Source organism: Nymphalis io, chromosome 4 (assembly GCF_905147045.1).
Source record: "Nymphalis io chromosome 4, ilAglIoxx1.1, whole genome shotgun sequence".
Classification (NCBI taxonomy): domain Eukaryota; kingdom Metazoa; phylum Arthropoda; class Insecta; order Lepidoptera; family Nymphalidae; genus Nymphalis; species Nymphalis io.
The window spans coordinates 4,733,046-4,752,854 of NC_065891.1; the positions used below are offsets into that span (position 1 = coordinate 4,733,046).

Sequence of the window (19,809 nt, forward strand, 5' to 3'; positions counted from 1 at the left end):
AGGAACCGGAATAATAAAGCCTTTGAATTTATAAATTAAAAAAAATGTATACTACATATATATTGAAATAGCAGACATGCTGCGATCACGTTTAAAAAATTAATTTCGACTATTTTTGATTTCTCGACACGCCCATACGTTTTTGTTATTATACGTCAATATCTATCAATATCTATGGAGTATATAATCGAAATCTAAAGCTGGAGAACTTGTAAAGTTGAATGTGTTAATATCAGGAATTGCGAGTCTAATTTAAAATATTTATTTATATTGTATGAATTTTACCAAGTCAGGACAATATACAAACAATATGCAAGGAGAGGTAACATTAGGTTCACGTTGTGACATCATGTTTAGTTGAGTTTACACGCGTCAATTATTTATATGTAATTACCAAATCGATATATCCAATGTATTCATAATTCAAATTAAAGGCGTATCGAATATCAGAGTAACAGTAAACCGGAGGTAAATAATTGAAGTAATTGTTGGGTCAGATCTGGTCAATTAATCATCGGATGCGGTTCGCGGCCACATTACCCATTTATGTCCCTAAGTAGCGTGACGTAGACCAAAATGTTTCGTATTAATTTCCTAGATATTTGAATGTTGATAAATATGTTAACGTAATTGATGTTGTTTTATGAAAATATTATTTTTAAACGCTTCTAACAGGATAACGCGAAGGGGATAATATCTATCTTGAAACAGAACTGCTTTTGGCATATAATAAACGGCTGATACATACAATTACAATGTTAGAGAGAAGAGGTGACCATTCATCATCGTTGACTCAATCGTTCATTTCTCTATTTACTTAAATTATTATTGTTATTTATTGTCAAATATCAACCACAGGATCAGGAGAAGATATGTTGTATTTTTTTAATTTTCTATATAAAAATATAGTATAGTACCAAGTAGCCAAGCACGAGATGAATTATAAACACAAATTAAGCACATGAATATTCAATGGTACTTGCCCGGGTTTGAACTCACGATCATCGGTTAAGATTCACGCGTTCTAACCAATAGGCCATCTCGGCTCGGACTCAAAAGTATACTAGATATATTTCAATGTAACGCAAATATATTAAACACATGAAAGTCGACTAGTTTATAGATTATAATAAAATTAAACACGCTAGTGTAGAAAAGCAGAATTATTTGTCTAATAACTAAAATCTTTAACTATGGGTATTACACATCTGTTGAACATACGATACAGTCTTATCTATAACTAATTCTATTAATATGGTATTAAGTCTTGGAAGCTGAGAGATAAACTAAAAATTTATATTTATTACTAAGTAAAAGAGTGGATTTAGTTTGCTCCAGTTTACGATTACATAACCCCCGTATAATACTATTCCATAACGTTATCCACAATATCTAAGAAAGCATCCGAATATTTTGGTCCCATAAAAAGCGATAAATAATGGCCGCTATAAAATCATGATGCCATGATGAGGATATTCTAGTGTCAATATCATAACGCTACGTTGGTGGTAAGATAAAAGCCCGATATATAAAATATAAATAGTGGTAGATATATAAAATTATAGCGGTCGAATTGTTTATATGGTTCCTATAGTCTTAGGTTTTTCTTCTCTTTATCATTGTTTAAGATTCCTATGTAATAAAATATTTGTGTAGTAGTTTTTTACATAAAAGCATGTACCTGGAATTCATCTATTTTAATACTTCAAACAAATATTTCATTTCACAATAAACTCTTAAAATATAAAGCTAACTGAACATATTTAGTATAAGATGAATTGTAAGTACAATAAGCGCTTGCAGCGCAACCAGTTTGAGTACTGTGATATTTTATTAATTCTCGTGGATATTACAAATTGCATCGTAGCGGCTGTATTTTAAAAAAAGTTATAGAAAAAAATCAAAGTTCTTTATTTATAATTTAATGACAGTGTCATAAACACTGCGCCCAATGAAAGAACACCAAAGAGCGTTTTAAAAATGTTTTGTCGTGAAACAATAAACCGGTGTCCAACGGAATGTATGAGCAGTTAAGTTATCTTTATGTCTCTATCCGACAAAAATAGACGTCCATGTGTTTACAACCACTCAATACTACAAAAGTTGAGTGCATTATATCGGACTACGGCATAGAGTAAAGAAAATAGATATGACATAGAACCGACGGGGATTATTTTCATCATAAGAGCGTATGCTTTAGTCACGTTATGGTGGAGGTTATTATTTTATTTTAATTATATAATAATTCAAATTTAGGATTAATTATATGAACGAATCTAAATTGCAAACAGTATGCACATATTTATAAAGTAGTCATAAATATGTTGTATATTATGATGATCGCGTGAATTGGCGACAAAGATTGTAAAATTATAAACAACTTATTTTTGATAGATGATGTACCGTAACCGTAACCGTAACAGCCTGTGAATGTCCCACTGCTGGGCTAAAGGCCTCCTCTCCTCTTTTTGAGGAGAAGGTTTGGAGCTTATTCCACCACGCTGCTCCAATGCGAGTTGGTAGAATTCACATGTGCAGAACTTCAGTGAAATTAGACACATGCAGGTTTCCTCACGATGTTTTCCTTCACCGTAAAGCACGAGATGAATTATAATCACAAATTAAGCACATGAAAATTCAGTGGTGCTTGCCCGGGTTCGAACCCACGATCATCGGTTAAGATTCACGCGTTCTTACCACAGGGCCATCTCGGCTCATAGATGATGTATTCCTGACCAATTTTGATTATGTTTGGTATTGAATTAATATAAAATTGTAATTCATTTACTATGATCAAGGCAAGGGCGTTCCACCTTAGACTATATCTTCACTTTGTGATAAGTCAAGCGCTCGCCTAAAAACGATCATTTTACTTTTATTAAATTAAAACATAATCAAAGAAAGCTATTGAAAAGTGAAAAGTTTATTGTCTCGAAACTTTTAAGTTCTATCCAAATAGATACACAAATACCAATTCCAATACTCTCAATTCTGAGTACTTAATTTACACGATAACGTGTCCGTTGGTAAGTAAAACTAGGTACATGTGGTCCATTGTGAGTGGGCCATTGATAGTTTTGACATGTGTACTTGAAGAGGCGGAGATACTTAATCATTTTGGAATATTGTTGCTGGAATTTCAACTGGTCTACGTTAAATGTGATCTTCGAATCTTTAAAATCGTTTATTCGTTTTTAGACTTTAGATATGAAAATATAACGCTCACTTTAGTTTGTGTTCTACCGTTTACTTTTTATTTTTAATGGATAATAAATATAATATTTTGTTTTTATTGCTTAAATTATATTTTTAGTACATATATTAATATTTTTTGCTCAGTTAAGATAGGGCAATTTTATTTGTCGATCTTCATGTCCACATCTAAAATATCATTTTCAACATTTGCGATATTTCACGATGCATTCACCTCACGGTAGTTATTAAAATGCCGAGAATCGTGACGTCACCGCCATCTAACGACCGACCAGGGAGCTGTTACCCCCGTTCCTATTTCAAATTACCCGCCGCCATCTTTATTGCTACGATGACAGATTTAAATTGACTGTTTGATGGATGTTTTGTTTATGAATGGTGGTTCACACGTGGCTTGTAATTTAGATGTTAAGAAACATAAAAATAACACGTAAAGTAAGAGTCCCATCGCTGGGCAAAGACCTTATTCATTCTTGAGAAGAAGTTGTGAAGCTTACGATGCTCTAATGACTGCCCCATGAAGGTTTCCTCACGATATTTTTATTCATCATTGAATATTAGATTAGTTATATACATAAATAAAGCATATGAAAACTCAGTGGTTCTTGCACGGGTTTGAGCCCATAATCTTTAGTTAAGATTCACGTATTTTAGCCACTGAGTCATTTCGGTTTTAAAACATAAGAATATTGAAAAAAAAAGATGTTAGAGTTGAAATATTTAATGATTTTATACAAATTGTTATGATAATTATAGGCTTCCTCTTTATTGAAGTACGCTCAAATTCTAAAAGGAATACAGGTTCATTTGGACATTAAATAATACAAAAAGTACCGACGAAGTAAAAACCATCAAAATGAATTTTATGTTGATTTTTAAAAGTAATATATAATAGAAAAAAAAAACTTCTATAAAATATATAAAAGTAACTTTGTAAAATGAGTTTCCCTTTATTTATTTAGACAAAATAATGAGATACAGATGGTTCTTTTTTTCGTAATTGACAGTTCTTAATTTTAGAAAAAAAAAACATATCACTCATTATATAAGTTACCGAAAATGTATTAAGTATTGTTTGAGTAAAAATAGCATAGAAAACACTAAACGTTAAAAACGAGCCGATGGTCAAAATTTAAAACAAATAGAAAGGACAAAACGCTAACAACGCACAAAGGTTTGATGCGACTTTGTGATGTCGGCCTCTATAAAATATTTTTCGATACCAGGAGAAATTGGTCAAAAATGACTGTCGAACAAGATTATTCTGTACCATTTTACCTTGCATGCAACTAATGGTTTTATACACGAGTTTTAAAGTTGAAATTTGCTTGATCGTTTGTTATTCATTTTGCGATCTCCACTGTTCCTGTATTATAGAGCTTGGCTTGGAGACTAGGAACGTTATTTATTGAAACCTTATTACCTCAGTTTTAAATCGATTTTAAACCTTAAGATATAACACTGTTTTCACGACATTCACATTTGTCTTACAACGAATATATCTTAGTTTATTGTAAAAATATTTTGTTTATTTTGTGTAATCAACTCTTTCCTCTTATAAAGACATATTGTATCAAATGTATAATTTATTCTCATTCATATAAAGAAAAAAGCTTATAAACGATTAACTTTACTGGTGGTAGAGCTTTGTGCAAGCTCGTTTGGGTAGGTACCACCCACTCATCAGATATTCTACCGCAAAACAGCAGTACTTGGTATTGTTGTGTTCCGGTTTGAAGGGTGAGTGAGCCAGTGTAATTACAGGAACAAGGGACATAACATCTTAGTTCCCAAGGTTGGTGGCGCATTGGTGATGTAAGCGATGGTTAACATTTCTTACAATGCCTATGTCTAAGGGCGTTTGGTGACCACTTAACATCAGGTGGCCCATATGCTCGTCCGCCTTCCTATTCTATAAAAAAAAAAAACCAAAAATAAATAAATATTACAATTGAAGACATAAGTGGATGAAGGTGTTATGTCGCATTTTTAAATATTTTGAATTGGTTGCATCCTATTCTATAAAAAAAAACCAAAAATAAATAAATATTACAATTGAAGACATAAGTGGATGAAGGTGTTATGTCGCATTTTTAAATATTTTGAATTGGTTGCATCAATGTACATTTTAAGTTTCACCTCTCACGTTTTAAAACTTTAAGCGTTAATCGTTATGGCTGAATGGCCTATGTACACGAATATGTATTCAACTCAACAATATAAAACTGCTAAATTACTTGAAATAATCTATTTGTTTCATGACACCTTCCACTTAATATAATTTCACAAATGTTTAATAATAAATTTATAATAAGAAATGACATATGTATAAAGTTAAAATATATTAAATTTTATGTATTATGAGCGTCGTGTCAGCAGAGCTAGAGAAAAATAAAAATAACGTTGTACATCCTATGAACGTTCACGTCGCATACCATTTTTATTTTCTTTAATTTTGTCTTTAATTTTAAACTGCTTACTTGTTTTTATGGGTAATACGGGAAAGTGATTTTTTTATATAAGGCTGATGTCTACGTACATACTATTTATTTAAAGAATAAAAGCAATAGCGAATATCATGAAGAGTATATGCATTTTTAGCAGATTATCAGTAAAAATGTAACTTGGACATATAAACCAATTATATATATAAATTAATCGAGAAAAAAATGTTTTCAAAAAATATAAAAATCGATTATAAAAATTAAGGTCCATCATAAAACTTCTCTATCTTTACTTAGGCCAGTGATCCGATTCTGTATTTCTCTTAGAAAAATCGTACCCGAAGGAATGCCGTTTGGAGACAGGATTACAAAGTTTTTCGATCACAAACTTACACTATAAATTCACGGTTCAAGGATTGCCAACTATCAGAACTGAGTTCTTCCCTATCATTGACAATTTATGACGTATTTGCATATCCGTTGGGTAACATTTCAGTAACATTCAGTCTTCCGACACATTTCTTTTGATCCCTCCTTAATGTTATCTATGTAAAATGTTTTTATCAATTTACATCTATATATCACTATAAATATTCAATATTGCTTATATTATCAAATGTATACGGATTTATATATAATTTTTATATATGTAATTCTTACTAATATTATTATGCAAAAGTTGTTACGCTTTCACGTATTAAATACTAAACCGATTACTATGAAATTTTGCATATGTTGTCAGGGGTTGTCAGAAAAGGACATAGGGTGCCTAACACCTACCCTCTTCACATGCGGATAAGCCGCGGGCGGAAACTAGTAGATAATAACTCATTGTATTATATGAAAAAGAGACGTCGATTTTAATGGTATTATGAACACGGTGCTAATGCTCACCTCATGATAGGCTCACCAGTAACAAACGTCTTACAAAGGCACTGCCAATGACGAAAATAATATATTTAGTAATTAATATGTTATGTCCCATTGTCTGTATATTCAAAATAATTAAAAATTACTTTAAAAATATTTATGGCATTTATCAACTTTTTAAGTGAATCAAAGTATTTTTAATAAGATCTAGTATTTATTTATTTAAACTAGTTTATTTTTTATGTTTTATTTTTTTTATATTACTTAGTAAAATTGTTTAAGTTTTTGGCATGACATATGGATAAGCCGTTTAAGTATGCTAGTACAATTAAGTTTTATGTGTGGGTTGTTTTTTTTTTTAATTTTAGTCGATCAACCATCGATAAAACCTTTTAAAAAATAATACATGAAAATCGATTCACAAATGGTAAGAATAAAAAACAACACAGCTCTATTGAGAAATTTCTACTTTTTTTTAATTAGATTAAAAATAATTTAATTAAAACAAAAAGCTTTAACTTAAAATGAAATTTTTTTACCAAAATATTTGTAAATTGTGTTATATGTACATACATGTATTCTGCACACGATTGGGTTATTCTTTGAGTCATGAGATTCGATTATCGAATATTCCATCTCGACTAAAATACTGAAATTTCAATCTATTTTCGTACTGTTTTGGTAGTTCTTATATATCGTAAAATTAATAAAAATCGCAGCCAAAAGTCGAGTATTTTTCATTGAAATGCTTTGAAATGTTCTTGCTTGTTGTGTTAAAAATACTTTGATTGCGTCATTCTATATAAAATTATAATTGGGTGTCCAATAAGGATGAAAATTGCTTGCAACCGCAGACAGACGCGGCTCGACCGCATTGTCCACAAATGTAACGCGATAGAATCGATTCGCTCCGTATAACAACTCGATAATATAAAATCGATATTGTATCCGTCGGTTCCTCGCGTACTTCTTATGCGATGGTAAATTAAAAAACACCTTAATATTTTAGCTTGTTTTGTAACTGTTTCGTATTAATTATAGCGTACAACCTGTAGTTGTTAGTACGCGTATGAAATTGACTTGTGATTTAAAAATGTATGTTATAATTATACTTCATAACCAAGAAATAACATTTCAGATGAAAAATTTTGAATAAGTTAAGTTTATTAAATAATATGGTTAATAATAATAATAAATTTAGATGATTAACAAAAACAACTATTAAGAATAATCACGAAGTTTTCATGATAACCGGAAGATCCGACATCGCTTCCGAGAAACAATAAAGCACATCTATCAGAGACACTACTCCGTGAAATTACAGCGAAATTTGACGACATAATCAAATCAAAGCCAACGCAACCGTTCTGGCTAAGCTCGATGACGTAGCCAACTATTTAAGTTTCGCCTTTGATTAAGCGCGCGACGAAGATTTTCTTGATTAAAATCTCGCTGTAGATACAGCGGTACGTCGAGTGCTTGTCTTCGAGTTTCGTCGAGCTCTTTGAAATTTGAAAGAGCTGTGGCCAGAAATAGAAGTTAACTCTTACTTGTCTAAATCATCTAGAATTCAATTTACAAAAATATACAACTAACTATAAATGTATTTAGTCAAAGATAACATGTAACTATTAGTCGCTTGCGGTGAGTGCAACATATTAATAAATACTATAATTTCCTTCCATAAAGACACAAACAATATATTCTGTGAACTTTACTAATGACGATTACTTAATTTAAAATTTTTATTACACAACTTTTTATAATAAATCTGGGAATGAATACATCAAAAAAGACATTTCAAGAACTAGTATATATATTTGTACATTACTCTATCAGAAGCAGAGACCACAAATAACAAGATACCACAAGTATATTGCTAATAGAAGGGTTCGCAGTGGAGGCGATCGTGTAACACCCCCGGTGTATGCACGCGAAATAGTAGCAGAGACCGATAAAAATCATAACGCATAACACGACTCATATGTAACCATATTTCTTGGCGCGCTGATTAGATATGGAAAATATTTCGTGGGTGAAATAATATCCTGATATATTCGCGCCGGGCCGATAAAGGAACGAAAGATGGCCCCCTTAATGGTCGGAACCGGTCGAAATTGACCGAAATCATCCGAAACGGGCCGAATAGCCCATCCAGGGCGCGTATTTTTACATATTATTTTACCGGGCCGCATTAAATTACGGCGGATTTTTTGTTGGGAGTTATGAGGAACATATTTCGTGAAGGTGCGCCATGAAAGCGATCCTTGCCTTCGAGAGGCGAAAAAGGAATAATTATAGCAATATTTCAAGGGGGTTAGCAGTTATCCTTACTTAACTGGATTCTATAAGCTGTGGGGGTTGGATAACAGATGCTAGAGGTAGGTTTTATTCATATCTAGCCGATGTCCGTTAGGGTTGTTTATATGAACATTTCCTTTCTTAACATTGAAACCAAAAGTTTATTACTATGGAACATTATTTTAAGAAATATTTCATGTGATTTGATGCTTATTCATGCTTTTAATTTTTGTATCAATAAATATAAAAATGTAATTATACCACAAGCTACAAACTAAGTTTTCTCATCGTGCAGTAAGGTGCGGTAGTACGCCATGGTGGTATAAGCAAATGTAATAAAAATCAAAATACAGTATTTTTTAATAATTTTAAGAAGCTGTTAAGGGTGAATAGTTTGTGATGTACCTTCCCCCGTCAGATCATCTCCTATCGATGATTGGAAGCAACTGGAATGAAAAATGAATCGTCAATAATGAGTACATACAAATAAAAATAACAACTGACAAAATTAATTGAAATAAATTTTGTAGCGTTATTTGTCTTTGGGATTTTGATTTTTGTCAGCTTTTCATTATCCGGTGTAAATATTATATAATTATGAATGTACTGAAGTATTATTTATCGATAAATAAATGTGACTTTACTTACAAAAAATGATCTTTTTTATATAAAAATCGTGTTCAAAGTGAAATTAAATAAAGTTTTTTTTTTACTTCGAGAATATCCATATATTTATCAATTAAAAATGCCTTGCTGTGTATACTTAATATAAAATTGTTATCATTAATAATTATTAAATTTTGCTAAATTTATTAAAAGTATACATTTTATCTTTTTGTTATTTTTTGTATTGAAAATGTAATTCTAAAATCAATGCGAACGCATTCTCCATTTAAACTAAAAACCAACCCGAAAATGGCTATTCTAGCTGGAATCCCATCCATACGTCGTATAGAATATCAGCACTATTCTATTCGGAAGTCGAAACAAATGTGAGCGTCGCGTACTGAAAATCGGCTTTCTGCAATCGAATGCAGCTGACAAAGATGGAAATATAAAATTCGTAGGTGTAAGCGAGATAGCTTCAATGCGGACAGCTACAGACGCGAATGGAATTGCAAATGCGCGAACGGGCGAACCCTCGACGTACTTTCAGCCGCTATACGGCACTGCTTATTTTTCTTTAGCTAAAGATATGTCAACGCTAACGTTAGCGTGAATAGCTGAGTTTCTGCATATAGAAGATTAAGTTCCAAGATAAATACAGAATAATTAAAAATATTGGTTAATACTTTAATCTGATGTTAAATTAGGCTTAGAATCGTATGTACTCGTATGTAAGAAGAATAATAATTAACTTAGCGCCAAAATTGCTGATTTTTATATTTGCCATAGAAAAATAGGCAAGATAAGACCATCTCATGAAATGAGCCCAGTTCTGCTTTTGACTTTTTTTGGATATTAAAATTATAGTACGCATATTATGCTACATCTAACATGATATGTCTCGTGTTTCATCTATAAATATTGTATAATTACTTGAGTAGCTGCTATTGTGGAACAATGATTTAGATGATTTAGGGTCTTATTTTGCCCGATTTACAAAAATAAACATGAAAAATATAGAATCAAGTCTTTAAAACATTTCAGTTATTTTATATTTAAAAAAAATCTTGAAAATAACCGCAGCTAGCCAATGCAAATTGAAAAAGCCAAACTAAGAAAGTTTCAGGATTGAATTTTTAATTATTGCCTCAACCATATTTTCTTCACGGTTCAATTCGATAGTTTACCGAAAGAGAAGTTTATTAATTGAGTTAGCGGCGTCGGTGCTGTTGGTCCGTTTTTACGCTACGGTATAATCAAAGTGGGGAAATCCTTGCAGAATATTTTCAAAGGTGAATTCTAGGAACAGACTTGAAATCTTATTATTGGAGCAAGTTATCCCTGCCGAGTTTGTTTGAGTGCAATTCTATCCAGCGGATTTTTAATTGTAGTGGTGATTATAGTTGCTCAACGCTAGTTCCGACTTTTTTTAAACGTTTTCAACAATCAGTGTTTCGTTATTTTTTTTTATACCGGACGAAGCGGATTTAATATTAATTGAATCTTTATTCCTATACGGGATTTGAGTTGTTTTATTGGTTGCATGACATTTATGTGCTATTTTAAAGTGTCATGTAGTGATGTTATGATGATAATATAGTAGTAACAGCCTGTGAATGTCCCACTGCTGGGCTAAGGCCTCCTCTCCCTTTTTGAGGAGAAGGTTTGGAGCTTATTCCACCACGCTGCTCCAATGCGGGTTGGTGATAATATAAAATGAGTAATTAAGTTTATTATTTTATGATAGATGTGATGGCAGATTTAGTAATTATTTTAGGAAGTGGATATAATTATCAAGGATTCTGGCAACTGCAAACCCTGAGCAATTTATTTATTTTGTGAGTGAGGTTATCCCAAAAATATAATTACTTTTATACATTTTTCACTTACTTATATAACTGTAACCGCAGTCATCTCCATGTTGCTGTGACTCACCTGCAAATAAAAGAAGCGTTTATTAATACAAATATACGTAAATGCATTTAGTTTTCTTTCTGATAGAGGCCCTTGAGAAGTTATTAAAGTACATATTTTATCAATTCTGTGAAATCTACCTAAAAGGAATTGATATGTATCTTGTTTTTGGAATTATCAAGTTTAATTATAATAAAATATTTATATTACTAAGTTACGTAAGTGTTTGATTTAAAATAATATAAGTATACTTAATTTTTATTCATATTTTATCAATCGTAAGATACTGTAATTTGAGGACCCACAGATGAGAAAAAAAAATTGAGGAAATTTATACAATAACCAACATTAAATAACCTAACTACATAATATTATAAATCTATAATTTTTCAAACATTTAAATGTCAAACAATCACATGCGACGGAATGTTTGTTGGTTCTAAGCATACGTAAAATTGATTTATATTTATTTTCATAGCATTAAGGTTCAAAATTAGACTAAATTTATTCAAACAGCCATGCTTTTCTATTAGGTCACGGTAACTCACCGTGGGAACATGTGTTACAAAGTTTAATCAATATTAAAGCTTACAGTTTGGAAATAAAATTCATAATAGCTTGACTGCTATTTGACGTCAAAACTCCTTGGCTATCGTTACGGCGTATCGCACACGATCGTCACACGGCATTAGATTTGAATCTTGAACTCTTTAAAATGGAGTAATGGTGTCTTTCGTGTACTGAGGGGAGCAGACGAGTTCACGCCTTGAATTAAAACGTGCAATCGATTTTAGATCTTACAGTATAAAAAATACGAGTACTTCTCGTAGTAAGCATCCGAACAGTCTCGAAGTTATTTAATATTACTTATTAATATTAGAAATACTACAACCGTCATATGGGAGCTCGAGTAATAAATTGTTCTTTTTTGCTTTCATATTAAAATTTCTATAGAATAAAAACATTAAGAAAAGAATGAGCCGTTAAAAATAACTTAAGTTTATTGTTGTATGTGTGTACTTAAGTAAAATTTGTATTCATTTGTGGATGTTAATGTTTTTTGCACATATGCATAATATCTTAGTATGTTATTTTTTTGTGTTTTGTGGGATGAACTTATAATGCAGTCTGAGGAGCAAAATTGCTAGTCCAAGCGTCTTTCTGATAAACACTGGGAAAATTAATACTACTTTTAATTGCATTTAACTTATATAATAACAGGAATAAATTATATATTTATTTACATTAAAGCCAAATAAATACAAATAAAAATTAAAAATGGTAACTGCACAAATCGTGACCGAGTGGAATGGTGGCAAGAATGCTAGCATTTCCCTTTTGAATAGCAAAATAATAATAATAATATGAGTTAATAGTATGACATAGTCCAAAAACTATCGTATCTTAACGTAAACAAATACAAAAGATAAGCTTCTATTGAGAAAATTTGGTATAAATATAATAGTAGATCATTTTCATTATATATATATAACATTTTATACCCTATCATGTCTATTGGAAATTCGTTAACATCAACATTGAAACAGTTTGATTTTAGATACAGTGATCTCATTACAAAAAGGGTCCGTCAAATTGACACTTGCCCAAAAATATTTCTTTGTAATCATGGAGAAAAAAAAATCCCTGTGCGTTGAGCGTTAAAAGGCGAAAATTCTCATCGTTCATAATGACGTAACTCTATATTTTATGGGCTGAAAGGAATTTAATTTTGGCCCTTTATTTTCGCTTACATTACGTTAGGAGGGACAGCTTAAATTTTTAAGGAAAATTTACATGAACCAAGTTTTTGGCCGTGTCACCTTATTTTAGATCATCAAAAGTATATAATTTCATCATTTACGAATTAAATTAAATTTACAGTTACTTTACTCGTAAATAGGAGAAAGAAATAGAAGGTACTGGAATAATAACGTTTTCTCCTTGAAATATAATAGTAAAAATAAATTTAAATGAACCATACAACTGACCAACGGTATCGGTAGCTATTAAACTTCAACCTTGTTTATTTATATCCTACTAATTAAATTATTTATTTTAATACCTTGAGAAATTAACTTACGAAATACAAAACATCATGAATCAAAACAAATACACTTTATCAGACGAGCTTTTGTTTGTATTTATCCTAACGACAAAGGCGAGTTATGACATGAATTCATATTATAGCGACGAATTTCCAAAAACTTTATGACATCAAGTGATAAAGTCAGATAATAATTTATCTTGGGACTTGGCTGTGGCTCTCAGGAACGATTCGTGTTATCAACGAATTAAAGAAGAGGAGAGAAAATATATTGTTTTATTTGTGTATATAAACCATATTCCACCAACACGCACTGGAGCGGCGTTGTGGAATAAGCTCCAAACCTTCTCAAAAAAGGGAGAGGAGTCCTTTAGCCCAGCAGTGGGACATTCACGGGTTGTTACGATATAAACCATAAAGGGAATATTTGTAGGATTTTATTTTTTGGAAGTTTCATTATTTAACTATATCAGCTGTTCTATTTGTGGTCGCAATACAGAATATCAGACGATAATAAAAAATATATGAAAATGATATATTATGGTCTTGTAATCAAATTTATGTAAGCATCACAAGCTTAAATTGAATTCAAATGCGATGACATTAATAGAAGATAAAACCAATATTTCTAAATTGCAATTATGTAACATATTAAAAGCTATCGTCAAACATTTATGATTCGATTGATTGATTATAAACTAAGAAAAAGTTTCTTTTGTTTAGTTTTAATTATTAGACGCAGATGCAAGTCTAATGACACTTAAAATTGAATAAAGCCATGGGAACGTACTAAGACAATACATCAAGGTTAAGGGAAGCACCTCGATACGGGCATATTGAAATATTGAGTGATGTTCACAACAAAAAGTAGTTATAATATCCTGTATATTATAACTATGCATATCAATAAAGTGTTTTTATTGATCAGTATTTAAAATTTTATCAAAACCAACTTTTTTCATGGATTAACTAATGACGTAAGTACGTTTATACAAGGAATCATGTAATTGCTATGAGTCTCCCTCAAACATGACTCGTTCTTGTTTAAAACAATTATATCGTTATACTGGCTTTATACAAATCGTTGTTTGGACGACAAAATGATTAGTATATATAGATAAGTAACGCCCACTTACAAACTATTTTGATCTATATAAAATTATATATAAATCCGTTTTAAAGTTTACGCTATTCATTAAATATTTTGTACATTACAATTTAACAAATTCAATGGAATTAATCTTTAGTGCTATAAATCATTCGACCATTAAACATTAAGACCATTGAAAGTAAAGATAAGATTTAATTTGTCAATCTTATGCCATAAAACCGAATATTCAAAATTCGTATTTTAATAGTCTTCGCTTCAAAGGGTAAGTTCAAGGGCATGGTTTGATAAGATATCAAACTCGATCTCTTTGGTGAGAAATTGTTATTTTTTGGAATTCATTTTTTTAAAAGGCAAATTAACTTTATACTCCTAATTACATTTTAATTCATTAATGAAATTTAGTGATTTTCTCTATTAGTTAAAAAAATAAAAAAAGATCAATTTAATTTACTTAAGTTACGTATTTCTTTAAATATGCTGTAGGTACTTGTTAACATTAAATTGTTTTATATTTTGGAGGATAAAAATACGTTGATAATAAACATTAAAAATAAAATAACTTATTTATACGAGTCCTTACATTTTTCTTCAAGTTTTTATTGAACAAAGTCTATATTGGTATGTATAAAATAGGGGGCGATGTCTCTTCCGGCCGCGTCGACGTCTCGAGTTTTCCTAATGACGCGAATATTTCCCGTCTGACGTTTAATTAACTATCAAAAGGGTGGGGATGGGGGTGCTAGTTTCAAAAGCCTTTCCTAATACACTGCCAATCGTGCTGGCTAGCGCTCAGCAATAAAGAGGTGCGAATTTCTAAAGAGAAATTGTAAGAAAAAAATGTTCAGTTCTTACTACTGGAAAGTTTTTTTAATATGAATTTAATTAAGTTAGTTACGGCTTAAATTAGTCGCTTGTATTTAGTATATTATTTTTACGAAAATCGTAATAAATGTTGAAACTTTTAATAAGTCTACTATAACTCGAATTGTAGAAAGGAGAAGTAATTGTGGTTGTAAAATAAGATTAGGATGTTTATATTTTTTAATTTGTGTCTATAATGCGCTCAGTGGTGAATTGGATGAGATTGGGTGGCATGCGTGAATTGGATGAGATTCTGATGATTAGTCATACCACATCAACCAACCCGAAATGGAGAAGTGCGATGGAAATAGTTGTAAGGTTTTTATAAGGTTTCCTAAGAATGTTTTTTTTAACGTTACAGTGTGACAAGCTTAATATATAAAAAGAAGGAGGTTATCTATTCGGCCTAATATTTTGTTGTGGCATGTAGCTGTACCAATTTTGATAATCATTTATTATTTTAATCGATTAATTTTCAAAACTGATTCTATATTATCTTGTCCGATTGTGAATACATTTTTTAAAAAATAATTTTTACTTAGGCAGTGGTCTTGTGTAAATAAGACAATACGTCCACAAAGGGTGGGACAGTTATGATTCTCTAAGTGATGCTTTTTTTTATATGAGCATAAAATAGTAAAAATGGTTTATATCCAATAATTTATTTTTAATTTTAGTGTTTGATTCGCTAATTATTTCATATAATTTTGTTTAACATTTCATAGATTCATTTGAGCGCAACCAAAAACTATATGAATCGTGTTTTTTTTATTAAAGTAATTTAGTAGTGTACCATCGAAATATGCAATCGTGCGTGACAAACCGCAACGAGATTTTTCTTATAATACTTAGAATAAACATTCTTTTTTCTCATTTGTTACCATCGCATAAACTTATAACCTAGAAGTAGAACTGGGATAATTCAGAAGTGAAAAAACGTGATTTTATCTGAAGATTTCGGGTTCACGAAAACATCGTGGGATTCTGTGTTTGTTGAATGAAATTTAGCCACAACTACATATTATATAAACATGGAGCCATGGCGTTGTACATATATTCAAACCGTCTCCTTAAGATGAAAAGAGACTTTGGCCCATTTTTGGGAAATTTACATGGCTGTTATAATACCACTATAAAACCAACAATTACACTACATTTACAACAATTACATTACAGTTAGCATTTTATTTAAAAAAAACGAGTTGTATACAATTTTAATGTAGTGTTAGATATTGAGTTAAATGTATTAACATGTTTATAAGCTTACTGCTTAATTTCGATTCAAGCACCAGTACGAAGTATCGCTAAACTTAGCTATACTTATGCTAAACATGCTCTATCATTACGCTACTATCATAATCTCAATATCCTTTAACACTATTCATTTTCAACCTTAAACAATAACAATAGAGCTTAAAGTCACTTGATTCATCATTTAGGCGACTGCAGTTTTTTATTCCATGTTTTTCGCGCGTTTCTTTTGAGTCATATTTCATATACCATAGAGTCGATATTCGAATGTGAGAACCGCAAATAAGTATTGCAAGCCGACAAGTTACACACGCTTGCCTTAACAAAAATAACGAACGGTGCCATCGAGACAGTATACTATCGCCTCCTGAATAGATCTCTATTATGAAAGGGTCTTTTTAACGTTTCAAAGGAACGAGGGGGTTTTCTAATAGCTAATTTTATAGGGTGTGAATGTCATTACGGCTTATTTTGAAGAGCTGAACGCATTTGTATATAAATTTAGCGCTTTCCGCCATCTGTTCGTGGTCGGTCGTTTAGTTCTGCTTATATAATAAATGGTAATCGCTCGAAGCATTTGTACATACTTTTTTTTTTTTAATTTCAATATAGAATACGAAGACACACACTGAACAAATAACTAAATTAGTCATAAAGGATTGTTGTAATTGATCGATTAAAAAAAAACAAAACAATTCATATGTAGGGTTAAAATATCTCAAATAAATCAATGAAAAATATATAAGTTATATGATTGAATTTATAATAGTGGTATTTTACTAGGTGTAGGGCTTTGTTCAAGCTCATCTTGGTAGTTGCTATGCACTCATAATTTATTCTACTACCAAATACCAATACAAGTCAGCCAGTGTTATCTTAACGAACAAGGGACATAATAATATCTTTATATAAAGAAAATTCGATAGTAAATCGCAACGTCTTTCATCATCACCGGGTAGGGAAAGTACTGCCCCTTGTTATTACTGATTTATTTTATTACATATTTTTATTCCATTCGAACTAGTAGTTGAAGCTTTTTAGTAGTAAATGTTACTACACTATAAAACAAGTAACAGATGAAGCCAAGAACATAACTTAGTTCCTAATAAAACTCAACAAAGAATAACTGTAAGTGTTGCTCATATATCAGTGTAATATGAAAACTAGACGGTAAAATCTACCGGACCTGCACATTACGACTGGTATAAACAACCAAGTTACTTTTACACCCTCAATAAATCTGCGGTTACTTGCAGTTATGTCGAAATTTTTCAAGAAAATTTTTAGAACCGCCACTTATTGCAAACATAATACGAGTTTAGATCACATCACGGAACAATATAAGATCACGAAACGCGGTCTCTTTGTTGTCTGGATTAAAGGGTATCGTGTATTAATTGCATTACAAAGAGCTACATCCTTTATTGTATATAATATGGACTTGACAATTTAGCATCAGTGTATCATAATTCTTATTTAGTTTCATGTGTTTGAAATTTAATATGTCGTAATGATTATTTATTCACAAAATTATAATTATTTCGTAGTTTTTTTTTTTAATATAAAAATGTTTGTGCCAAATTTTCAATCGTCTAAATGATCTCTAACAATAAAACTCGAAAGTAATTGACAATGAAAGTATTTCATTAAAAGTTGGAAGTTGATGAAAGAACTTTTACTCGGCGTTTCCTTCGCAGTTATTTGTCACAGACCGTCGATGTAGTCTCGATGGCGACATTATTTCTTTTGGATTAGTGCAATAAAAGTTTTATTGGCCGTAAATAAATACGCGGTACGTTACGTCCGCACATTGTATTGAATCGCTTAAAATCGTGCAAAACATTTAACAAAAATAATTTTAATTTATTATTTTTTTTTAAATATATAATTGCCCAAAATAATTAAATTAAGCGAACTTGAAGAATTAGTCAGTTCAATTTTAAAATTAGAAACAGGATATAAAAGCAAGCACCGCATTAATTCCATATGATAATGATGCTAATGCCAAAACTCCTTTAACTTAATAACTAATAATACATAATCGCGAAAAATGAACGAATTAACGTCAATTATAACGAAAGATACTGTTAACAGCTAACGTATGCGAACGGATTACAAATGTTTGAATGTTTGTGTGTTTGTACTCTACACGAGTTTACCCACCGCTTAATGACGAGCCGCATGGTAGTGATCGAGCTGATCAGGCGATTATAGCTTTTATTCTTACTGCGATACGAGTCAAGGTAAGTTAACTATGTCCAATTTGTAAAAGGATTTCCTATAGAAGTTCATCTATACCATTTTGATTGGCTGTTCTGTTGCAAATGAATATCTGATTTTCGTTGATTTGAGTGTCGTTTTAATCGTAAAGTGCTTTAATATACTTTGGTGTTCTATCGTTTTTAATTTAAAATTTTATTTAAAATTTATTCAAATGAAAAAATAGTTTTAAAGACTGATTATCAAATGTTTATTTTATAGTACGGTAAAATTGTAAAGACATATTCGTAATATATTTTGTTATGAATATATATTGCGGAGAACATTAATATTATATAAGTAAACATGAGTCAAAAATATTATTTACTTAGACTTTGTTTCTCGTGTATCAGAATTTGTATAGTATAAAAAAACTAAATAAATACATTATGGTACAATTATACATAACATCCGGACTCAACAAATAGAAGAGGGCTCCTAGAAAACAATCCCAGGTGACTATCAATTCCTTTAATATTTTAAAGCTGGACTGTTCCCATGTTTCATTTTGGTAATCTCAAGATCAACCTGTCCGATTTTCCGAAATCATATTTTTTATCAAATATTTATTAAATCGAGGAAATGTATATTCTATATAATTTCACCTATTGACTTTAAAGGGCGGATCAGTAATCATAAACGTCAACCAATCTGGCAAAGTGTATACTAGTGTAACGAAGGCGCGGTAGATCGGAAGCGGGTTAAGCGAATCGAAAATTACCAAGAAGAGATGAGCTGTGATTGCCTAGGTCAACGAGATACTACATATTGTTAACATCATATGGATCAATCATGTCATACGTGATCGATTTCTAAGATAACAGTCGTATTTTAGATAGTATATTTTGTTAAATAACGAATATAATTTATCAAGTTGAAAAAATAATTTTTAAGTCAAATTTAGTAAAAATAATTCAACAAGGCACAGCAAGCAT

General features: G+C 30.8%; 1 protein-coding gene across 5 annotated transcripts in view; it reads right to left on the minus strand.

Moving 5' to 3' along the window:
• LOC126781643 (teneurin-m) overlaps positions 1-19,809 on the minus strand; it is a 228,089-nt gene that overhangs the window by 174,835 nt on the left and 33,445 nt on the right. For 4 of the 5 annotated variants that reach the window (XM_050506579.1, XM_050506585.1, XM_050506584.1 and 1 more), the window contains exon 2: positions 11,325-11,369. In XM_050506579.1, the coding sequence (XP_050362536.1) occupies positions 11,325-11,369 (45 nt within the window). Of the gene's footprint in view, positions 1-9,233; positions 9,275-11,324; positions 11,370-19,809 lie in introns of all 5 variants that reach the window. The other variant, XM_050506581.1, reaches the window with a different exon arrangement.